General features: G+C 43.9%; 1 protein-coding gene across 3 annotated transcripts in view; it reads left to right on the top strand.

Annotated features, from left to right (window-relative positions):
• Positions 1-22925, top strand: part of COPB1 (COPI coat complex subunit beta 1) — a 213012-nt gene that overhangs the window by 189330 nt on the left and 757 nt on the right. For all 3 annotated transcript variants that reach the window (XM_069223690.1, XM_069223691.1, XM_069223692.1), the window contains exons 19-21: positions 9569-9714; positions 10882-10971; positions 20751-20906. In XM_069223690.1, coding sequence (XP_069079791.1) covers positions 9569-9714; positions 10882-10971; positions 20751-20906 — 392 coding nt within the window. The remainder of the gene's footprint in view (positions 1-9568; positions 9715-10881; positions 10972-20750; positions 20907-22925) is intronic.

The following is a 22925-nucleotide window of genomic DNA, read 5'->3' as shown; positions in this document are numbered from 1 at the left end:
GCCAGGTCTGATAGCCTGAGACCAGACAGGTCTCGTTCTGCATCAGCAATGCAGTGACAATACTAAGATACTCCTCCACCTTATAGACAAAGCTCAACACTCCACCAGACATATCATGCTCTTGTCTATAGATGCCAAGAAGGCATTTGACTGGGTCCACTGGCCATACCTTGTGGTGACACTTGCCCATTTTAAGTTTCGGGAGTGCTCCTCTCATGGATCCTGAGTAACTACGCCCATCCACAGGCAACAGTCCGAGTTAACAGCCAAACACCCACTCCATTTCCCATTAGTAGAGGAACGAGGAAAGGGTGCTACCTGTCACCTTTGTTGTTCGTGTTACACATGGAGCTATTTGCTCAGAGTGCATGATAACCGTACCATCCCAGGGGTCTGCTTTTGGAGTGGAAGAGCACACTATCAGGCTTTACATTATAGTGGCCCTTGACAACCCCCTATGCATCCTCCCAGCATTTTTAAGAGAAGTAGACACTTTTGGAGCTGTGGCTGTCTTCCGACTAAATATTCTTAAGTCCCAGGCCCTCAACCTCAGTGTTCCACCCACTAGTGAAATGCAACTCTCTCGCTGATCCCCCATTCAATGGATGACAACATCTATTGTATACTAGGGCATTCAGCTGGCAACGACAGTGGCAGGCACTGCAACTCTTACTTATGGGATGTTTCTCCAGCAGTTCACCAAAGTCCTAGCACAATGGTGTCCTTACCGCCCCTCTTGGCTGGACAGAATAGCTGCCATAAAAATGAAAACTCTCCCATGAATCTTGTTCAATGGATCCATGCGCTGGGATGATCTTCTATTCCTTGCAAAAGACCCTGCATCGGTTTCTTTGGGTGGATAAATGCCCTGGGATGAGCAGAGACCTGAGTTATCGCCCACTAGCGGATGGGGGTCTGGGAATCCCACATCTTCAAAGCTATTATCAGGTGGCACAGCTCCAATATATGGTCACAGGCAGAATCAGAGAAACACTGGCTCTTCATGCATCGTGCCATTGCAGGCACACACCTGTGCAAAGTCCCATTTCTGAGGAGGCCACATCGAGCTTGGGGTCTATACTCTTCCCTAGTCACTCGATTGATGCTCCGGGTGTGGGACTTTGTGGCCAAACGCAATGGTCTGCTGACGTTCCCCTCTCTTCTAACACCCATAACATGCAACACAGATTTTATCCAAAGCCAGGACCAAGTAGCGTTCCGCCTTTGCCAAGAAGTTGCCTGCTGATCTATTGGCCAATTCTTTGACAAAAACAGCCCTATTCTCTTTGACTAATTGAGAAGAACTTACGCACTCCCAGAGGCGGAAGTTCTACACTACATGCAGGTTCAACACTGTCTCACTCGCTCCACCATCCGAGCTGGATTGGTCTGCCCCTGACAACATTTGAGAAATGGCTTGTTACTAAAACCAACGATAAACGCTTGATCACATAATTATATGGCATTCTCCTGCATGTTTTCCCACTACCCAAAGCCCCCAGTCAAACATGCTGGGAATTCAGAATTGGCAGACCGTTATCTCCAGAGGAGTGGAATGAGGATTTTCTACAGGGCCCGCCACACAGTGAGTTACACTGCTAATATAGAGACAGCAACTAAAATCGTTACATACTGGTACCTTATACCCCCGACTGCCCAAAGGCAATTCCAAGCGTAGTCAGAATTGCTGGCATCACTGTGGATAACCGGGGACTCTGCTCCATATACTTTGGGACTGTCCTTAATTAGTGCATTTCTGGGATGCCATCCTGACTGACACAAACGACTGCCTAGACACAAACCTACTTCGATTCCCGGCTTATTCTATTCTAGGCATTCCAAACGCACTTACTTAGCCACTCAAAACCTGCAAGTGCTGCCAAATTGGCATCGCTTTGGGAACGGCTCATCAGACGATTTTTGCACACTGGGGGATGGATAAAAAACCCAAAACATTTAGCTTGGTTCCACCGCCTGTGGTATGTCCTGAGGATGGAGAAGCTGACCCTGGTGTTGGCATCTCAGGGCAGCTCTTATAGAGAACTCTGGCTACAGTATCTTACGCTCCTTTCCAAATATTTGTGATTATCACTGACAAGCCATAGCTGGCTATCTCTGCACCTGCTATCACCACAGTCACTACGAACATAGGCTAGTTGTTAGATTATGACTCCACGCATCATGAGTACCCTGGGAGGGGGGGAGGGGGGGGGGTAGGGAGAAGAGGAGGGGGAGTTGAAGTTTGGGGGTGGGGGGGGAGAGGAATATTGTTACTTTCCTTTTGAATCTGCAAATGCTTGACTCATTGTACCCCACCGGCCATTGGTTGTAGGTGGGCAATGTTTACTCAGAAAAAACTATTCGATAAATCAGAGTTAACCCAAAAATGGACAGAGGCCTCCGTCCTATACTAGACCTGTACCCTCTCAACCTCTTCCTGAAGAATGAGAATTTCAAAATGCTCATGTGTTCTCAGGTCCTGTCTGCCCTGGAGACTTGATGGTAGGATTGGATTTTCAGGACACCTATTTTCACATATCCCTCCTGCGAGCCCACAGATGTTACTTGTGGTTCACGGTGGACAGCAATAGTGGACATTATAAAGCTCATAGCTACTTCAAAACAAAGTATCCTGGCAATTTTAGTGATAAGCATTTTAGGTTTGCCGTGCTCCTCTTCAGCCTTACTAGTGCTCCTTGGGTGTTCACGAAGGTGATGGTGGTGGTTGTGGCCCATCTGCAGATGTCAGGGTTCCCAGTCTTCCCTACCTGGATCACTGTCTGTTGAAAGCGGGGTCTCCCAAGCAGTCGTTGCCCACCTCCAGATTACTGCGGACTTCCTGCATTTGCTGGGGTTAACTATAAACGTACTGAAGTCACACCTGACTCCCTCTCATATGCTCCCTTTAATATGAGCCATTCTGGTCACAGTGCAGTTTCAGGCCTGTCCTCTGGAGCGGCGAGTCCAGGATATTCGGGCTATGATTCTGATGTTTCAGCCTCTATTCTGGTATTCAGTGTGACTAACACTAAGGCTGCTGGCCCTAATGGCCTCCTGCATCGTGCTGGTGACTCATGCCCCTTGGCATATGTGGGCTCTGCAGTGGGAACTGAAAGTCCAGCGGACAGATCATCAGGGAAATCTCTCCAACCTGTTCCATATATCAAAGGGAACTTGAAAAGACCTGGAGTGATGGCTGATGAACCGCAATTGAGTCAGTGGCAGACCCCTTTCCCTTCCCCACCCGAAGCTCACAGATGCGTCCCTTCTGGGTTGGGGCATCCATCTGGGAGAGGTGGAGATCAGAGGATTCTTGTCTCCTGTGGAGTTTCAGCTCAACGTAAAACTCTTGGGGTTGAGAGCGATACGCCTGGCATTGAAGGCCTTCTTTCCTTTCATCAAGGGGATGCAGGTTCAGGTGTTCATGGAAAACACCATTGCCTTGTGGTACTACAACAAGTAGAGTGTGTGGGTTTGTGGACCCCGTGTCAAGAGGCTCTATGCTTCTTGACATGGCTAGGACTCAAGGACATCTTCCTGGTCGATCTACATCTGGCAGACTCCCTGAGTGCCAGATCGGATGAGCTCAGCTGTTGCCCTGCAGATCACAAATGGTGTGTCCATCCGAAAGTTGTGCATGATCTCTTACCTCAAATGGGGAGAACTTTGGTTGGATCTATTCACTACTGTCATTTGTGAACGTGCAATGTCAGCACTTCTGCATGATGAAGTTTCTAAGGTGACTCTCGCTCAGAGCCTCATTTTGTCTCAAGTGGATGTCAGGCCTCTTGTACACCTTTCTGCTAATACCACTTCTGCCCAGAGTTCTCAAGTGAAGCAAGAACGACCAGGCCTGAGTTGTTGTTGTGCTCCAGATTGTCTGGAGCTCCTGTCCATGAGCGTCGGTCCTCTGGTAAGGCTTCCCCTTTGGGAGGATCTTCTGTTGCAGCAACAGTACAGGGTTTTGCACACAAACCTGTGTACGCTTCACCTTAATGCATGGAGATTGAGCAGCAGCAGCTGACGGTGTTTGACCTCTCTCCGGAAGTATATGACTTCATTCTGGCAGCCAGCGATCTCTTAACTAAGACTTTATATGCCTGCCATTGGAACGAGTTTGAGGCTTGGTGTTATTACAAAAATGTAGATTCCCCTCTCAACACCTTTGTCCGAGGTATTGTTGTTTGTTCTGTCTTTAGCCCTGCAAGCTTTTGCTTTGGGCACAGTTAAAGTGTACCTTTTGTCCATTTCGGATATTTTGTGGTTGCGGTTTTAGCCTTCCCTGTTCAAGTTACCAGTAGTGACCCGTTTCTTGAAAGGACTCCAACATTTGTTTACTCCAAAACCCTTCTTTATGTCCCAATGAAAGCGTAACTTGGTTCTGAAATTCCCGATGTGCTCCCCTTCGAGCCCATGCACAGTTGCCCTCAATGCTTCTTAACCATCAAAACAGTCTTGTTATGGCCATTTCATCAGCCAGGATGGTTAGCAAGCTTCAGGCACTTTCTGTGCACCCTCCATACACCAACTTTTTCCCAGTTAAATTGGTTCTCTCTAGTTGTGTCTTTTTACTACCAAGGATGGTGACCCTTTTCCATGCTGTCCAGAGCATCACTTAAATAACATTTTGTGCTCTGCGTTACACTTTTAAAGAGGAGGAGAGACTTGGCCCAAAAGAGCATTGTCATTCTACATTGATTGCACCAAAGAAATACTGGTGAAGGGTGATCTCTTTGTTTGGTTTGCCAGAGCAAAGAAAGGAGAAGCTGTGCAAAAAAGGACCATCTCCAGATGGATTGTGCTCTGCATTAGGATCTGTTACGCACTGGCCAAAAAGCAACCCCCTGATGGTTTGCGTGCTCATTCTACCAGAGCCAAGGCTGCAACCACTATGTTAGTTTGCAGAGCCGCTTTTCTGGACATCAGGCTCCTATGTCTGCATCTCTGCACACCTTTACCAAAGGCTACTTCCTGGATAGCCAGGCACGTTGTGATGGGCACTTTGTCCATTCAGTCTTCCAGGAATTCTTGGTTTAATCTATTCCCAGATCTGCCCCCAAAGAAGTATTGCTTGGGTATCTAATGTAAGGAATCTGTGGCTCGGTTCTATCCGATTAACAGGTTACTTACCTTTTGTAACGCCTTATCTGGTAGAGGTGGTTGAAAATATCTTCAGTCAGTAAGCCATGACTTGACTGTATCTTTTCAGCACAGCTCAGAATGCACACTATCATGATTAATGGGAGAGACGTTCCACCTGCAGTGGAACACAGGTCTCTTCTATGCCTTCTCATTATTACTTCTCCTGTCCTGAGTTCTGATGAATCAGAACAGAACAGGCCCAATTTATTTTTTGGGGGCTAGAAGATTGTCGTACCCAGAGGTCTAAACCTGGAGTATTTGCTATCCGGCTCAGCTACCCCTCCAGGGGAACCTCCTGCTTCAAACATATGGGGGAGTCCTATACCTTCATTTATGGATTTTGAACACCAGTATTTGAGCAGTTTTGGTTTCCCATTGGTGGGAGTGGACGTAATTCTTAAAGCCAGACGTTTTAGATCTTCTGGACGCTGGGAAATTTTGACTGGTCTAGGGTCTGTATTTCGGATTTTATATAGGAAAAACATTTTTGATGTGTTGTTTGTTTTGTTTTTGGCCCATAAAGCCTTTGCAGTGGGCTCAGTTGAAAGTTACATGTTGGCTGTTCCTATTTTATTTTTTTATTTGAAACATCAACCTTCTCATTTCAGATTTCCTGCTACAATATATTTCATTCAAAAAAACCTTTCTAGTGTCTGTCGGACCTTTGTAACCAAATTGGTGCCTAAGGCCTGGACCAGTTTTCTGAAAAAAAGTGATATTGCGCTTTCACATAGGACAGTTAGACGGTAAGCAGCCTTGACCACGACTCATGAACAACGAAGTCGTGGACAACGAAAGCGGAACAACGCTTCTGTTAACCACGACTTCCTTGTTCGGTGCCTTAACCACGCATGTGCTTAACCACGCACATTCGTGGCTAAGGCACAGAATAAGGGAGTCGGCTGAGGAGGACGACATCATCAGGTAAGTGGGGGAGAGGGGGTCGGGGTATTCTTAGTTTTAGGGGTGTGGGATCTGGGTATTTTTTAGGGGTCGGGGTGGTTTAGGTTGGGAGAGGGAGGTCGGGGTATTTTTAGGTTTAGGGGCGGGGTGGGTAGGGGTATTTTTAGTTTTGGGGAGAGGGGGTTGGAGTATTTTTAGTTTTAGGGGCGGGGTGGGGGGTTTGGGGTATTTTTAGTTTTAGGGGTTGGGGGGGTTTAGGTTTATGGGTGGGGGAGGGGTTATCTTGGCATTTTTAGTTTTAGTGGCTGGGGTTGGGGTAGTTTAGGTTTTGGGGGGTTGGGATGGTTTTAGGTTTTAGGGACGGGGTCGCAGTAATTTTCGGGGTTGAGGTGGTTTTACGTTTCGAGGGTGGGTGGGGTCAGGGTAATTCCAGGGGGGGGGTTGGGGTAATTTTAGGGGTGGGGGCCCGGGGAGGGGGGTCGCATGCTGGAACCATGCATGCCGTTCACTAATTTCGTGTGCGCTACACGCTAGGCGTCCGTACTGGAAGACGCCGTTTTTCTTAATACTTACATGCCGTCTCAGCAAATTGGGGATTTTGAGCATAGATTGGATATCAGTTACGCTGGAAGTACATATTGGATTGGATATAAGTTGATGACTATTTGCCTCTAAAATTGTGGTTGATTTACAAGCCCTGAAGAAGTCGTAAGGGATGTAAACATTTCCCAAGATGAAACACGTGTTGGCTGGATGTACAATCTACCTTTGATGTTCTGAATTTTTCAATAAATCTTTGGATTCATCAGTTGACTCTAAAATTTGCTCTATGAGACATGGACCTCTATGATACTGTCTATCTATCGTATTAATTTATACATGGTTCTGCTTTTAGCTTTTATCCTGAACATATGAGACTATCATATCCATAAGAGGAAGGCAACACTGCCTGTAATATTTGTAAGTCACCCCTACAGCAGGTCTTCCCACCCTAAGGCAGTGTGCATTATATTACAGGGGATGGCATTTATGCATTACGAGTATACCCCCTGCTCCTGCTATGTCTTTGTCGATTCTTGGGTATTGTAAGTGAACAGGAAAGCCATTTTAAATACACATGCTGGACACTGGCCAAGGGTGAGAGCCTTTGCTCTCTATAGGTCAGAAACAAAGCCTGCTCTGGCATGGGTGTTAAAACACCACTCCCAACAGGAAGACATGCAAATCTGCATTCCAAGCCAGAAGCCTTCAAAGAAGCCTCTGCCTTTGGTATGCAGATCTGGACTTCCTCAGAGTAAGATGCCGAACCCAGCCCTCCCAGGCGGGAAAATTAACTATACAGGAGGCGTGTTGTATTTGGAGGCTTGACACAATCCTATGTGACCAGCCTGAAATTAAAACATGCGTAGGAATTTTTTGTGTGGTGGAATTAGGAATTCTGGGACATGGTGATTTCCACTCCCCAAAGGAAGTGGTCATCTAGGCAGTGTGGTAAGCCCAAGGGTAGGAAGCCAATGGGCGACTACCCTTCAGTCCCCTTAACGCCCCCTAAATTGTGTTTTTAGGGAACCCCCTGACACCAGGACCTCAGATCTTCACCGGACACAAAAGGAGGCGTGGACAAAGAACCCTGCTGACCCGAGTACAGAGGAGCACAACTGACTTTGTGCCAACTCTTCTAGTCTACATGCTGCACCTGACCCTTGAGGAGCAACTGACCTGTCCTTCCGCTGCAGCCTCCAAGAAACTGGAAGAGCTGTCAGTGCTTTGCAAATTGCCTAGAAAAACTCCCTTGGAGCAGAGGAGCTGCTTCCCTGCATCTGCAGGCAACCAAAGAAAGAACTGAGGAACGGGACCGCCAAAACCTTATGCCGGACATCACCACTGCACCGAGCCGCCTAGCCCAAACTGAAGTGGGCTAATGGTGCACACGTGTTTCCCAGGCCCTCCATAAATGAAGTCCATCGCAATCTGCAGACTTCCCAATGGCGTCTGCAGCCAGATTATGCAGGTCCTCCTCAAACCCTCCCACACCCTCCTCACAGCGACTGCCTCTGAAGGAGATCTGATGGTCCACTACACCTATGCATCACGCTTTCCCAGACCAAGGACAACAGGACCATTGATGTCCCTACATCCCCCAGGTTTGTATGACCCAAGCCCACTTGTTGGTTCAGCCGGACTTTTCCCCCAGTCCACGCCTGCAGCTTGTCTCTTTGGGCCCCGTCCACCACGACTGCCACTGGTGATGGTAAACCAGACGGTCCAAGCCACCTCTGCACCTGGATGCCCACGACCGAGGAGAACAGGATCACTGGAGTCACCACGTACCTGAGCATCGCAAGACTTGAACCCCCTTGAAGTTTCGTCCGAACTGGACTCAAGCCACCCCTGCCGCAACTTCGTTACCGGACCGATCCTCATAGAATGATACTGGACACCAGACACTGAACTGCACCACTGCACCCGGCCACCCCAGTAGAGCGCACAAGGTGACTTCTTGGTGTGTCCTTGGACATTGCACCATACTTACCCTAAGTCAGGGAGATTGGTACCATAAGTAATTGTACTATATCTGTATGCAGTGCTTGTTTTTCCTCCATAGTATAACATTACCACATCTGAAAAATGCACTGTGTCCACTTTTGCAAACTCTGAATATTCATAACTCGAGAAGTACTCACCTGATTCTAATGATCTTGGTATCTAAATTTATGTAAAAGTATGTGTTTTTATAAATTGGTGTTGGATTTCTTTATTGCTTGTGTGTCTCAGTTACTGTATGTGTGTGCCTTACATGCTTAGAACCACCCTCTGATATGCCTAATGGCTCGCCCGCACTACCACACAAGAGAGCATTTGGGATATCATTTGTGCCTCTATAATACCTCTGTCGTTTGTCTGTACTCTTTGCAAAGTACCTCTTTTTGATCCATTATATAAAGAGCCAGCATTCTACAAGGTGGCATCTACATGCAGCGCTGTTTTGTCACTTCCAGGACAGTGTGGGATTGCTGTGCAACCATGTGGTGCCACCTTGCAGCACTCAGAAACTGTTGCTAAAATCTCTTGATACTGTCTCATGCCTGGAAATTTTTTAAAGGCGAGGAATCTGTAGTTAGAGTATCCACCGGGAAAAACATTACCAAAGGTGAGTAACTTCTTTATTCGTCCTCATTGTTGGGCTCAAAATTTAAGCCTGGTATGGAAATCTCTGACCAACCTTGGAAATGCTGCTTAAAGGAGGCAGCTCTCAATGAAGTGTTTTGTTAGGATGAATTTGGAATTTTTCTACATTATAACTGCCCAATTGGCAGGATGAAAATGAAACCTTTAATTAACTTGCGTTTTACTAAAGAAGGACTGTAAGCATTAAAAAGGTACAAAAGCTGACAAAAATGTTTACCTAGTTATACTTATTGATTATTTTAAGGACATGTTTTTAAACAGAGCTCAAAGCATAACATACTGTTCTGTACGTGTACACATCTTGAATCTAAATGTTTTTGTGATATATTTACAGTTTATGATGTGTCTGGAGCTGCAAGTGACAGAAATTGTGTTGTTCTCAGTGATATCCACATTGACATCATGGACTATATCCAGCCTGCTTCTTGCACAGACACTGAATTCCGCCAGATGTGGGCTGAATTTGAATGGGAAAACAAAGTATGTGCTTTTAAATAACTTGAAGCTTCCTAATCGCCTTAAAAATAGTACATCATCAGAATGATCTTATGTCTCACTTTCCTGGCAAGGCCTGTTATAAATGTTTGTCATAAATGTGTATCCCTGTTGTCAGGCAGATTGCCTTGTTTGGATCAATTTATTTGCCTCTCATTTTGCTTGATGTACACCAATTCTTTGCCCAGAAATGTATATGGCAAATTTCAAAAAGACACTTTTATTGTTTGTTAAAGTTGCAAACAGATCTATTTTTAAAAAGTCAGCAATACCACTGACATTTGCACATGTTAATACCACCTTTTGTACATGACCCTCCTGAAAGTGTCCAGACATTAGACTGAGCCGTCTCCGGTTGACACAGATATGTGTTGTTTGCTTGTGACGCAGCGTTGTCCAAATTGAGTAAAGTGTAAATGTTTGAAAGACTTCTCCCCATCTGGAAATTCATTGCCAGAAATTCCAGGAAACTGAAAGTAATGTTTTAGTTTCAGAGATGAAGGTCGCTATGGAGGTTTTGTTGTAATTATGGGTAAGTTCATCATTAAATAGTTAGGAAAACACTATGAATGCAGTTTCCTTGTGGCATTCAGATAGCTTTATATTCCTTGCAGAAGCTGCAAAGGTGCTGCTGATAGTAATGTTCTTAAAAAAAAAAAAGAAAGAAAGGGGTGTACTAGGTTCTGCTGACAAAGTGCTCCAGGTTGTGTTTTTCATTAAACTGTGTATTTGTGATCATGCAACGCTAAAACTGCTTTATTGTAACTTGCACTCCATAGTCACACCATCTTTACCTTATGACACAAAACAAGTGTTGTTATTTAGGAGAAGTACTACTAAAGTATCTTAAGATTTTAGAAGTTGAGAAATAATAAAGGAAATGGTGAAACGCACCTGCATAGAATTATATAGAAACAGAAGTGATGGTTTAAAGTGGATCCTTTATTATCACCTTTCTTTATTAAGCCACCTTCTTGGAAAAGCATTGTAGAGGTTATATAATAGATGCCTTATGCAAGAATCTGGTTTGAATGTCAGCATTCAATAGGTTTTTGCAACTTTCATTGTTAGAAATGGTGTCTTTTGGATAGGAGGAGGAACTTGCGAATGTAAAATGTTCACTCATATAGAAATCTCTTAATTTTTCAAAAGGTAACAGTCAACACAAACATTATTGATCTGAATGAATACTTACAACACATACTGAAGTCAACCAACATGAAATGTCTTACTCCAGAAAAGGTAAGATGCAGATGATGTGCTTTTTAGGCAAGTCATTTTAAAAAGTGTGTGTATTTGTATGTGTCTTAAGAAAAGGGATCAGTTTTTGCTCTTACCCAAAACATCTGTTACATTTTTTTATAAAGAATTTTCTGGTTTTAAAACGATATATTTTTGTAAATGTATGTTTGTGCAACTCGATCTAAGGTGCTCCACCAAAGAATATTGCACAACATCTGTTGTGAATTCGAATTTGAAATTTGTGAATCCTTATGATTATTCCAGCTTTCTGCTAGTCGGTTGACTTTGTTTGTCAATCAAACCACTATAATTAATTTTTGTTCTGGATAGGGAAATCTAGTTTGTGGACTCGGCAGTACATAGATTTCTATAGTTACTCCATTAGATATGAACTTCCTACTTTTCATTCTCAATGTCAAACACCACTTAACTGACCTATATTGAACCACAAGAAGCCTATTTTCTGATCCCATTCTTGCCCAACTTGGCATCTATCTAGCCAGCAGTTGTTTGTGTAGCACAGAAAAAAAATAAACAGAATTTCTGTACAAATGTAAAAACCTTTCTCTGTTTTCTCTGTGGCTTGCACAACAACCAAAATATACCACATTTTTTATGCTGAATGTGCTCAGTGTTTGCCAATGTAATGCATATTTATCCAGTATTGGATCTTTCATAAATTCACATGCTTGAATCATCCCTGTCGTTGAAGCGGGAGTACTACAGTACATGAAAAAAGCAGTGAGTAAAAAATTACCATAGGCTATAATGCTAGCAAACTCACACATATAGCCTATCCATGTCCTTTTGTGAAAAAAAAAAAAAAATTGACTTGTGACCTGTCAGGCTCTAGCACCCTCTAGACTATTCCCCAGAGAGGCCCATTCCTTCAGATTTTCTAGCACAAGAGTGATGAATATGTCATGAAAAGGAAATGCGAGCCTCAAAGGAGGGAGGAGGGTGGGTCGCATGTGAATTTATCCAATACTGGGTAACTGTAGTTACAGGTAAGTTACTTGTTTTCTTGTCAAATAGGGCCCAAGTTATCAGTTATTTAAAAAAAAAAATGTTTTTCTAATCTTTCAAGGTCTTAACATGTAGTATGTTGAGTATGTTCAGTTACAGTTCATTGGACCTAGAATTTATTTCATGATAATACTCAGTATTGTCTTGGGCAGCACAGTTACTAATTGTTGGACGTTTTAGTAATGGCAGCTGTAATCTATGGCTGTGGAGAAGGCATTAATGAATATTTGTCTTCACCAGGCATTTTTTCACGTTTGAGGTTTGTAAATTAGTAAATCTATATGTGTACCTTAACTGTCCATTATTTTTTTTCTGTAAACCGCAATGTTGATTATTGTATATGCCTTCATTATCAACGTTTTTAATGTATAAATTGCTTGTATTTTTTGGTACTCCATACTTGTGAATTGCATGTTTTCTTACTGATATATTATACTGGAATATATAATATTTTGAATGTAGACTCAGTCAATGTCTTTTCTCAAAAATTAGGAAGATTTATGGTATAATCCATAAATATTTCTGTATTGTGACTTTTAATTTTGTGTCTGCTGTATTGTGCAGTAGACTTTGGTTTAATCTTTTTGAGCACCATCTTACTTCTTGGTATGGAATCAAAGTATAATTAATAGTGTATTTTTTTAATTTAACATATATACATTTTTTTATTTAATTAACAGTGTTTGTGAACACTAAGAAACCTTTACATGTTTTCTGTGCCCTGTTACTAAATTTCTTTAGTCACTAACAAGTCATGTTTGCGAAGACTGTTTTTGACAACATTACATGCTGTAAATGCTATAAATCTGATGTTTGTAACAGATATGGCCTTTATATATTTACTCCAGTATTAGAACTTTCATAGATTCACATGCTTGAATCATTCTCCGTTGTCGAGATGGGAGCCCATGGTACATTTAACTAAGTAGTGTTGACATAGATATAACCTAAGGGCCCAAGGCCTCTTAATTTAACAGTTTATCAGAGTAATTTTAAGAAAAAAAGACCAAACTTGAGCATCCACCAATCAGAAGACACTACCCTCTAGAACCCTCCTGAGAGAAGCTCCAGTACCTCAGATTTTCTACCGCATGTTTTGCTAAGGAGTTTCCTTAGAGCTCTGCTCTTTCTTCACACTTTTGGATTAGCTTTAAGCTGATTTTCTTTTGCTAAACTTGTTTTGACTGATTGTGGGTAAGGCCTACAGCATGTCTGACAAGGAAAAGAAGGGATTATTCAGAGCATGCAAGACCTGTGGCAAAAAGAGACTATACTCTGAAGACCCTCATCAGGACTGCACATACTGCCTCTATCCAGACCACTCAGCTGACCACTGTAAGGTTTATCATACCTGTTCTTCCAAGACTCTGAAAGATAGAGAAGGCAGATTGTTGTTATGGCTGCAAAATCTTAAGTCCAGAGATAATCCAGTCTCTCAGTCAGATAGTGATGACTCCTCAACATCCTCTAAAAAGTCATCAAAAAGGGATAGATCACTTTCAAGATCTTCTTCAGAGCAATCAAGAAAAGAACATAAAAAGACCACCTCGGGGTCTTACAAGGGCCACAGCCCGTCTACTTCACCTCACAGATTCTCAAAAAAAGGGGAAAGAGGTCATGCCAGCAACTCTGAAAGACACAAAAAGTAATCTTTTGTACCTCTATCTTCTGCTCCTGGAACAAAGACTGTAACGTTGACGACGGTTTAATTGTCTACGACAATGTCGGTGAGTGCCTTTTCACCGTCAGCGACTTCCCTTTTTCAGCACCGACAGCAGTTCTGACGACATCGTCGACAACGAGTATCCCACCGTCGACGAGGACAGTGTCAACAACGTCATCATCAACGAGGATCTACACATCATCATCTTTGACAGCAGTGACAATGGTGTCCGCGTTGCCGTCATAGTCGACAACCTCGTCGACGGTAGATTCTTCTGTAAGGCTGTCGACGATTAAGCTATCTATGCATTCGTCGTCGACGACTCCACCATTGATGAAGGCTATACCTGCGCTGTCAACGACACCGTCAACGAGGGGAAAACAGCACAAAAGCCAGGAGAAACTTACCCCAAAGCATACTTCACTTAGTAAGGTAACCCCTCTCATGCCAGTACACCTGCTGGAGAGGGATGAAGAATCAGACGAAGAGTGACCATTTGGAACAGTACATAGCCCCTCACAGTTAAATGTCAGATATCAAGAGGACGATGATGGGTATGGCAAGACCTATGACCCGCAGTACTATGTAGGAGATCATCCATACCAGAAGGAGGCATACATACCAAGTTCTTTGCTATCTGATCTCAGAGCAATGCCGGCTGATTACAGTAAGCGTTTTCCACCTCAGGAACAGAGGCAACAACAACCTCCTTCATCCCCCGTTTCAAGGGTTACCACTCCTCGTCAGAGGCCAACCTCTTTGCCACTAGCGAATGTGGCCACGCCAGATATGACTATACTGCAGGACACTGATGTTTCGGAAGATGGTCAAGAAGAAGGGGAGCTCCTTGACACTCAGTCGGAGTGGGACGATTATGTTATTCCTGCTCCTCCTTCTCAACCGACGGTGGATTCCCCTCCAAATTACATCGTGGGGTTTCACAATCTCCTGGAGAGAGTGGCTAAACTGTTTGCTCTGCCAATGCCGTCCAAGCAAACAGATTGCTTCTTATATGATTTTAAGGAGCCGTTCCAGAAATCTGTATACGTTCCATACCATTAGTCAATTTCCTATGGGAAGAGGGGTTGAAAGTCATGCACACACCTGCCATGGTGGTGCTTCCCCGACTAGACTAAAAGTACAAAGCACCGGAGGATGCCCCAGCATGTCTAACTGGTCACCCTCATCCAGACTCAGTAGTTGCTCAGACGGCACAGAGGAGGTGCAACAATCCCTCTGCTCCAATTTCCGCACCTCTGGACAAAGCGGGTAGACGGTTGGACAATATTGGAAAGAGGTTCCCGTTAATGGCTAGCCTCCTTATAAGAGCAGCTAACTCCCTGGCAGTGTTAGCCAGATATGACAGACAACTATGGGCAGACATCACCCGCATATTGGCCAGTTGCCGGAGGATGTTAAGTCGGAGGTGAAGAAGACGTTACATGAGGGAGAGCGTGCGTCAGCGGAACTGATAGACTGTTCTATGGATATAGCCACGACTGCGTTTCGTCAGCTTGCAGGTGCGGCTGTCCTTCGGAGGCAAGGCTGGTTAAAAGCTACATCCTTCCTCCTTGAGGTCCAGAATAAAGTTTTAGATCTTCCTTTCGATAGCCAGGCATTGTTTGGAAAACATGTTGATGAGGCTCTGCAATCTATTAGATCCTACAGTGATACGGCAAAACTCTCCAGTATCGGAAACCTTCCTTTCGAGCCACGAGAGGACATGGAATGCCTTCATATAGTGGAGGCTACCAGCAATACAGATACTCGACGTATCCTTCCTCTTCTCAGCAGTTCCGTCAATACTACACACAAAGGCAACCGCCACAGATGGCTTACAGCAGATCTGGCTCTAGGGGACGCTCAAATCAACCTGCTAAAGACTCAGCTCGCAGAACCTGATACACCCAAGGCTCCGGCTGCATCCGACCCTCCTCCTCTGGTTCTAGGTGGAATGATATCCTTGTTTTTCAAACAATGGCAAGTTATAACATCAGACAAGTGGGTCTTACAATAAGTGAAACAAGGCCACACTTTCGAGTTTGTCCAAATGCCTCACCCAATCCTCCTCACAGAACTTCATCGAAGTATCTAGAACAACTCAAAAGGGAGATCAACAAAATGCTCCTCAAAGGAGCAATAGAGAGAGTACCTCCATCAGAGCTAGGAAGAGGTTTTTATTCCAGGTTCTTTCTCATTCGCAAAAAGTGGAAGGCCTGGAGACCGATCCTCGACCTCAGAGAATTAAACGCCTATTTGAAAAACAGTCCTTCTGTATGATAAGCTTACAGGATGTCCTTCTGCGATTGAACCAGTGAGATTTTATGTCTACCCTAGACCTAAAGGATGCATATTTCCGCATCCCCATTCACCCAACCCACAGACAATACCTGAGATTCATGGTAGCCGGAAGCCATTTTCAATTTCGTGTCCTCCCTTTTGGCCTAAAGTCAGCTCCCAGGGTATTTACAAAGTGCCTAGCGCCGATTGCAGCCTTTCTCAGGAGGAGAAGACATCAGGTATTCCCATATCTAGACGATTGGCTGATAAAGGCAAACAGCTACGCAGGAGCACGCAGGTCAATAAGTAAGTGCGTTTCCTTACTCAACAACTTAGGCCTGACCCTCAACTGGGAGAAGTCCAAACTTCTACCATCACGCAAAATCACCTTTTTAGGAGCAAAACTGGACACTCAGTCCACCATGGCATGTCCCACTGTGGAGAGACAACAAAAGATTGTTAGCTCTAGCAAAGTCGATTCAGAGAAGGGACTACATTTCAGTTTACCTCTTCAAATATTTACTGGGCATGATGTCATCATGCATACCTCTAGTTCCTCTCTGCAGGCTCAAGATGCGGCCCCTGCAAGAGCAGCTAAATCTACAATGGCTCCAGATTTCAGGAAGCTTCGAAGATCAGATAAACATAACCCCAGCAGTAATCTAAGCTCTAGTATGGTGGTCTCAGAAACATCATCTGTCTGTCGGCCTATTGTTTCTCCATTGTCCAGCACCATGGACTATCACCACGGATGCCTCCCTGGAAGGTTGGGGAGCTGTTTGGCAAGACCTAAGAGTAAGTGGCAAGTGGCCACTAGATTTGAGGACAATGCACATCAATCTGCTGGAGCTCAAAGCAGTTTATCTGGCTTTACAGGCTTTTCCCCCAAAGATTGCCAGACCACTACGATGCATTACCTCAACAAACAGGGAAGCACAAGATCTCTTACCCTCTCCAGGAAAGATCAAAGAATATGGAACTGGGCGTTGCAGCAAGGCATCAGGCTCACAGCGGTGTACCTTCCAGGTATACAGAACAAGATAGCGGACTCGCTCAGCAGGCAAAAATTGACCTGTCACAAATGGGAACTAGACCAGTCTACAGTTGACCACATTTTTTCCTAGTGGGGAACGCCCAGATTCGACCTGTTCGCTGTGGGTTGAACGCCAAATGCCAATACTTCGCTAGCTGGCATCACCAAAAGGGATCATGGGGGAATGCGTTTTCCTTAGCATGGTCAGGAATCTTTGCATACGCTTTTCCTCCAATACCATTGATCCTGAGAGTTCTGACAAAGATGAAGAGAGAACCATGCACTCAAATATTAATAGCTCCATACTGGCCTCGCCAACATTGGTTTGCAGAGCTGCTTCTTCTGTCAGTGAAGCCTCGCATCCAGCCTCAAAACCATCTCCGCACTTGCTGACAATGAACAGAGTGCAGATATTGCATCCGGATCCTCAGTCGATGCGATTATCAGCATGGCTCCTGAGCACAGGGAATTTGCACATTTAATTATTCCACAGGAGTGCAGAGACATTCTGTCCAAGGCCAAAGCAGCTAGCACCAATAAGGCTTACTCTTGTAAGTGTGAAAGGTTTTGTTTGTGGTGTCACCAACAGCAAATTGATCCACTTTTCTCGTCGCCGGAGCAAATATTGCCTTATTTACTGCATTTAGCGCAATCAGGACTTGCACATTCCTCTATAAAGGTGCACCTGACAGCGATTGCATCGTACAGGCGTTCAGACTCTTCATCTTTGTTATATTCCTCTAGATTGATGAAACGATTCCTGAAAGGACTTTTCAGAGTCTTTCCTCCATTCAGACCGCCTTCTCCCTTGTGGAATCTGAATATTGTTGTTGCGCAACTAATGAAGCACCTGTTTGAGCCGATTCATCGAGCATCTCTGAAATTCCTCTCTTGGAAAGTTGCCTTACTTGTGGCCCTCACATCAGCTAGACGAGCCAGTGAGATACAGGCTATTTCCATACAAGAGCAGTTTTTACAGATCAAACAGAACAGACTAACCTTGTGCACTAACCAGCATTTTATCCCAAAGGTCCCTTCGGATTTTCATCTGAATGAGTCCTTAGTTAAAAAAATAATAATAATCCAAATCCGTCAACTCCTGCGGAGAAAGCTTTGCCTTCTTTAGACATTAAAAAATGTGTTAAATTCTATCTGGACAGGACTAAATCTTTGCGCAAGTCCAATCACCTGTTTGTGGCTTACAGTGCACCCAGGCGAGGTCAACCGCTCTCCAAACAGACCATAGCTAGATGTATCTCTTCAACAATTCAATCCTGCCATCAGGCAGCGGGCAAGCCACTGCATTCATCTGTCCTTGCACATTCTACGTGGGCAGTTTCTTCCTCAGCAGTGCTGTTTGCTGCCATACCGCTGCAAAACATTTGTAGAGCAGCGACATGAAAAAGCTGCCATACGTTTACAAGACATTACTGCTTAGAAGCACTATCTCAAGGAGAGGTAGCTGTGAGTCAAGCAGTCCTTAGGAACCTCTTCCAGTAAAGGTGAGCCACCTCTTACATCCCACCATCCTGACGTCAGGTATGCACATTGTTTAAGACTAATAGTTTTGGATTCAGATCCAATGTTTATGGTGATTTAAAAAAAAAAAGGGGGGGGGGGGACAGACAGAATTTGATTAGAAATTTTTATGTATATTGACATGTTTTCTGTCTGTATCTTGAATTGATGCCTAGAGTGTTTCAGTGTGCATAGATACTGCTCGCTACTCTGATTCAAGCATGTGAATCTATGAAAGTTTCAATACTGGAGTAAGGAAATTAGTTACTTACCTGTAACTTTAGTTCTCCAGTATTGGAATCTTTCATAGATTCACATGAGACCCACCCATCTCCCAGTAGAAGCTCACCTTCGCCTCTCTTTTGTCATGTTATACGTGCTTGTGCTCTGAAAATCTGAGGTACTGGAGCTTCTCTCCGGAGGGTTCTAGAGGGAGGTGTCTTCTGATTGGTGGATGCTCAAGTTTGGTCCTTTTTTCTTAAAATGTCTCTGATAGACTGTTACATTAAGAGGCCTAGGGCCCTTTGGTTATATCTATGTCAACATTACTTAGTTGAATGTACCGGGGGCTCCCATCTCAATGACGGGCAATGATTCAAGCATATGAATCTATGAAAGATTCCAATACTGGAGAACGAAAGTTACAGGTAAGTAACTAATTTCCTTCAAGCAATACGCATGTCCGAACCCACTCGCTTTTGAGTGACGTTGTGCTTGCTGGCAGGTTGTATTTTATCTCCTGACTACAGGTGAAGACGACTCCTTTCTCCTAATATTGCTGGACCTCTCAGCTGCCTTTGACACAGTCGACCATCCCACCTTCATATATACCCTGGAGTCTCGTAATGGATTCACCAGCAACGCAATCCCCCAATGTTCCATACTGTTCACTTCAACCTCTTCATGGAGCCACTTGATGCAGTACACACGAATAACAGAATCAAGATTCACCTATATGCAGATGATAGACAACTCTTCTTGAAAGTCTCCTCAGTATCAGACATCCAGGGTCTTAGACAGTCTGCTCATCATCCAGATTTGGATGCCCTGCGCCTGCCTGCAGCTCAACCCGTCCAAGACAGAATGCCTGTTATTTGCCAAGAAACAGTACTAACCTGGATCAATTACATCAACCTTGAAGGCTTTGAACCTCAACTTTCACCAAATGCCTCTCAGATTCACCCCGGACACCACCCTCACACTCAAAGAATGCATTGCCAAAAAAACAGAATGCCGGGTAATAGCATTCTCTTCCATCCCAAACAAAATCTTCCAGTAAGTGACTTCGGAACTGTTGTTCAAGCCCTCATATGTTTACATTCTGATAGTGGTAACAGCCTGCTCCATGGCCTTCCACACAAACACTCCTTAAGGCCAACCTACATGCTGCAGCACATCTCATTCAGGGCCTGAAGACATATGATCACATCTCCCCAATCTTGATGTAATTCTGTTGGCTCCCCTAACTTACCCCACCATCCATTTTCAGCAGCAGCTGCAGAATTTACAAAGTCATCACGACTAGCACTCCTGCTCAACTTCTTGGGAAGTTCTCGGCACACATGCAACCAGGATGCCAACAGACTGCAGACGAAGTTTTAAAAAAGTTAAAAAAACATGACAACAGCCATTTTCGACCTGTGCACCTAGAACCTTGAATATCCCCATATCCATGAAGACTGGTCCAACTCTTCTCCAGGAAAGAGCTCAAGACTCATTTCTTTGAAGAATACTACAGTGCAGGACAACTTCTTTAAAGAACACCACAATTCAGGACATTGCATTAATTGTTCATAGCCCAGCTTCCTCTCCTGCCGCTTGTTGAATTTATGATTGTCTTTGACCCTGTATAGAACTCAGTTGCCTAGGTTTGTGCTATGCAAATACCAGTTTTATAGATATTTGCTCCAGTTTTAGGCACCTTGTTCAACGGTATCTGGAAAAAGTATCCTAGGTGAAACTGTAAAAAGAGTGCTGAACCATACACATTTTCTTGGACTGATATTTCTGTGTAACCTGTGGCAAGTTTAGCATCACAAAGACAGCTTTGTCCTGAAGTAGATCCCGCAGACTGAAATCAGAACAGATAGTCTGATTAAGTGGGTAGAAAAAACAGTTACTCTTACTTGTCTTTGGGGGAAATAGCCTCAAACAATCTGTGTATAGGTGTAGTTGTGCAGTATGTAATATTGAACTTTTGGTTACATTGCAGAAATATTTTATGGGGAGTTTCTTGCTAATTCATTGATTTCTTTGTAGGCGCTTTCTGGGTATTGTGGTTTTATGGCTGCCAATCTCTATGCTCGTTCCATATTTGGAGAGGATGCACTTGCAAATGTTAGCATTGAAAAGCCCATTCATCTCGGACCAGATGCACCCGTTACGGGGCACATAAGAATTCGTGCAAAGAGTCAGGTAATGTACATCTGTTTTGGCTGGATAACACACTTTGAGTAGTGCCTTCAAAATATCTGTATTTTACATGAAGTATTGTATTGATCTGCACAGGTGATTAAGGACCAATGTTTTGTAACATGTAAGTGGCTGTAGAAATTAATAAAATAGAATACGAGAAACGATATAAGAGTTTAAGAAAAACGGTGGGTAAAATAAACAATGGTACTATGACACATGAATTATTTCACCTAATGTGTTTTCCTGCCTCTTTCTCGTCCTATTTCATGCCTCACAAAATTGCTCATGTATGTTAAGCATAGAAGAGTATCAACCTGACTAATGACTTGGGGCCTCATTATGAGGCTGGCGCTCTTGAGACCGCCAGCCTTGTGGTCGCGTTGGACTGCTACATTACGACCCTAGCAGTCGGATTGCCCGTAGACCGCCGTCCCCGTCATGGTTCCCGACGGGCTGACGGCAGTTGGACTCGTGGTCAGCGACAGCAGCCCCGAGTTGAGTGCCGCTATTTTGAGCATGAGTCCCCTTTCCACCAACCTTTTTATGGCGGTTTAACCGCCATGAAAAGGCTGGTGGAAATGAAGTGCTGGGCGCCACAGGGGGGCCTGTGCACTGCCCGTGAATGTCTAGGGCGGTGCAGGGGCCCTTCTTACCCAGCACCCTCGGAATGTGTGCTGTCTGCTTTGCAGACAGTGCGCATTCCGAGGGTGCTGTTGTGCTATGGTATTGGCATCAGCTCCCTTAAGGGAGCCGAGGCCAATGCGGTAGCATTGTTCCCACCTGGCTGACCGGCAGGAAAGTTGTAATACGATGTTCTTGCTGATCAGCCCGGTGGGAACATCGTAATATGACTGGGGTTGAAACTGCTGAGTTGATGCAGTTTCATCCCTGTGAATTTGGCGGTTGGTTTGTCCAACCGCCAAACTCGTAATGAGAGCCATAGTCTGTGATCATTAATATCTGAATTATTCACCCAAATATATCCACGAATCAGGTCATGTGATCGGTACATTAAGTGTTTTTCATACATTTGAATGTTGTTTTATTTATATTTTTGCCTACTCCGTTTTCTGTGACATAATTTTACTTTTTTTTACTTGTCGTTCACTGTTATTTCTCTACATTGTTAATGCAGCAGCAATTATTTTTATGTTTTCTTAAATAAACATGAGGTGGACACACTTAAGTTTTTTTTTTTTTTTTAAGGTGCTCATTGAAAGTAGCTGTCAATGACACGCTTGAGAAATGGATACATTTTCTGCAGCTTGCTCAAATGTTGTATAAGTGTGAATTTTGTAAGCTGTTGAAGTCGGAAACCCAGAGAAAGGACAACCAGAACTCTGAATCAGAGAGTAAAGTGTGGAGAGGTTCAGTACTTCAGTAAGGACATTTGGAAGGAGAGGTGGACCCTCTCGAAGAGGCTTTTCCTTTCGGATTGTGTTTTATTTTGAAAGAGAGGGTATTAAAGAACGTCCTTTCGCGTGGAAAATACATGCTGATCCTCCCTTCTTTTGGGGAGTCTCAGGCTAAAAAAGGTTTGGCATGTATTAAATTGGCCTTACTGCCCAAAGATAATCCTGCTGTTACACAAAAATTGAGGAAGGGAGGGAGGGCGAGCTAGGGAGCTCATTAGCTACACTTCATATCACAGGCAGGCTAAACATATATGCAATAAAATCTACCACTTCAGTTAATTTGGAGATTTCTGGATCAAGAAGGAGTTTGAACATATTAAAATGCGTCTTACGATCCTAGTTCAGGGCACATGGATGATAAATGGATCTCTAGTTAGAAGCTTACAACAGGCCAGAAGTTTATATTTATTATTATTATTTTATAATTCAATTTTATTTGAAATGATGTACTTTGACTACATATGAAAGATCATTGGCGTAACCAGAATGCATAACGTAGAACAGTGGTGCCAAATAAAACATGGCAATACACACAAAGAAAAACAGTAATCAGACAGAATCTAAGTCTAAGTTAGATGAAAACAACCCCGGCAATAAAAGGAAC

The sequence above is a fragment of the Pleurodeles waltl genome, chromosome 3_1, assembly GCF_031143425.1.
Source record: "Pleurodeles waltl isolate 20211129_DDA chromosome 3_1, aPleWal1.hap1.20221129, whole genome shotgun sequence".
NCBI classification, from domain to species: domain Eukaryota; kingdom Metazoa; phylum Chordata; class Amphibia; order Caudata; family Salamandridae; genus Pleurodeles; species Pleurodeles waltl.
This window is presented reverse-complemented; position numbering and strand designations above follow the sequence as displayed.